General features: G+C 30.0%; 1 protein-coding gene across 1 annotated transcript in view; it reads right to left on the reverse strand.

Moving 5' to 3' along the window:
- Positions 1-294: 294 nt before the first annotated feature.
- The window catches only part of LOC130137237 (protein TIC 214-like), a 3,312-nt gene continuing 1,309 nt past the window's right edge, over positions 295-2,297 (reverse strand). The window contains exon 1 of the mRNA XM_056308044.1: positions 295-2,297. This exon is cut by the window's right edge and continues 1,309 nt beyond it. Coding sequence (XP_056164019.1) covers positions 403-2,297 — 1,895 coding nt within the window. The 3' untranslated portion in view covers positions 295-402.

Consider the following 2,297-nt stretch of genomic DNA (forward strand, 5'->3'; position numbering starts at 1 on the left):
AAAAGTTGTGTAGTGATCCTCGGAATATTAATGATACAGAGAAGGATATCTATGTATATCCTTTCAATTAAAAATTTGAAAAAAGAATATGATTTGTGGATTAATCGAACATTTCTTCTTTTTAATTTCTTTAATTTCTGCCAAATATTTTTTATTGATGCTAATAGTTTAGTAGGATAACTTCTTTTATTATAACTAATATTTATATTGATTTCCGGAGTTAAAAATCCTTTCTTCTTATCTTTTGTAATTTTTTCTATTTGATTCCTGATTGTGCTGGTTCTATCATCCAGATCTTTCATTTTTTTTTCTGTCAAATTCATAAATAGAATTTGAATGGACGATTCATTAATCATCCCATTACTGATTATCCCATCTTTTTCTTTTTTAGTTTCACTCAATTCATATATTTCTCTTAATCCAAATAATTGAATTGGGTTTCTTTTTGAAAGTTCTTTTATTATTCCTTTTAAAAATAGAATGTTTTTCATGACCCATTTTTTTTTTTCTTTCTTTTGAAAGGTTTAAAAAAAAATGGATTCTTTCTTTTAAAACCTGTATAACTAAAAAAGAATTCTTTTGCAATTTGATAATCTTTTTTCTGAGTTCTTTAAAAATGGGTTCAAAAAATGAACGTTGTTTTCTGGGAGAACCAAAAGGAAGTTCAGTTTCCATTCCCCAAACTGTTAAAAAACAAAAATCGTTTTTTTGCCCTTTATTTCTCAGCGGATCTTTCTGGGGGGGTGACACCTTAGATCTGTGCCAAGGTTTAAGGCAAAAAGGAAATAGGATCTTTATCTGAATACCGTCTGTCAACCAATTTTTTGGAAATTCGGTTTCTGATAATTGAACACCATTATAGGTGCATTTAACATGCATTTCTCTATTCCAATCTTTTAAGTCCTCGGACCCCTCGGGAAATTGAAATAATAACATACGGGCTATATTTTTAGCTATTATCACTGAAGGGAATAGAATATATTTTCTAAGAAAAGATTGGGTTACTAATAGGGATCCTCTTATTACTTGAGCAAATAAAATGCTATCCCAGGCTTCCGCTATTTCTATTCGTGCTTTCTCTTCTCTTTTGTATTCTTCTCTTTTTTCTTCCTCTTTTTTTTTCTCACTTTCTTTTGTCTTTTCCTCCGTATAATCCGAAATTCTTAATTCTGTTGTTTTTTTATACATCCAGTTTTTCAAAATGAATTTTATCATCCCGGAGATATCAAAAGAAAAAAGGGGTTTGTCTATTCTGTCCAAAAAAAGAGTAGAATGCACATTTGCTTGAAACAATTCACAAGTAACTGTTTTACGTCTTTGAGCACGCATAGAGCCTTTGATTATGTCTCGACGAAAATCCGATTGTTGTGAATAACGTATCAAAGCCACTTCGTCGGCTTGATCAGGATTATTAGTATTTTTGCTATTAGCATCAGTATTTTGATGGTTATCAGTAAAAATCACTACACGTTTGGCTTTTCTGGAACGAATCTGATGATCCTCTGCCACGTTTTCTTCGTTTTCTCCCTCCTGTTGTTCCAAATCGTTGATTAATTTGTATGACCACGGAGGAACTTTTTTACTTATTTCTTTTATTCCAATAGATTTTTTTTTAATTCTTTTAGTCTTGGGCTCAGTTATAACTGCGTTGAAGAAAATTTTCAAAATTTTTATTTGATCTTCTGAATTAATTCTTCCTTGTTCAGTTTCTGGAAATGGAAATAAATAAAGTTTTTTTTCTGTTGATAATGAATTTCTATCAAATGCATCTATTTGTTTTTCCAAGTTTTCCTGATCAGTATTAAAAAGTATAACATGAATCTTATTTATCCAACCTGTCTCGATGTAATTTTTTATAGAAATTTTATTTAGGATTGGGGATGAAAAAAAAGATTTGACCCTTCCACGACAGGGCCCTTTCAAAAAAGGATCATATATTTTAGGCAAGTATTCTTTTTTATTTTCATCATTACACAATCTAGTTCTTTTTTCGAGTACATCTAGAGTAATGGATCCTTTATTTCGAGTTTCCATTCGATTTCTAAATTCTTTGCTCAAGTTGTTCTTTTTTTGTTCATTGGTATAAATCCAATGATCATACAATTCATCAGAGGGTAGTTTTTCTCTTGTCAACAAAGAAATTTTTTTTTGTATCATTTCCAAGAAAGTTGACAAACTGGGGGGGTACGCAAAAGATATTCTTTCTTTTCCATTGTTTCGACATGTATAAAAAAAATATTGTGACATTTCATTTCTTACGGCATTTTCAAATTGATTGTTTTTTATATATCGCAATG

The sequence above is a fragment of the Syzygium oleosum genome, unplaced genomic scaffold (genome assembly GCF_021117445.2).
Source record: "Syzygium oleosum isolate NSW1041296 unplaced genomic scaffold, Sole_v2.1 Sole_v2.66, whole genome shotgun sequence".
Classification (NCBI taxonomy): domain Eukaryota; kingdom Viridiplantae; phylum Streptophyta; class Magnoliopsida; order Myrtales; family Myrtaceae; genus Syzygium; species Syzygium oleosum.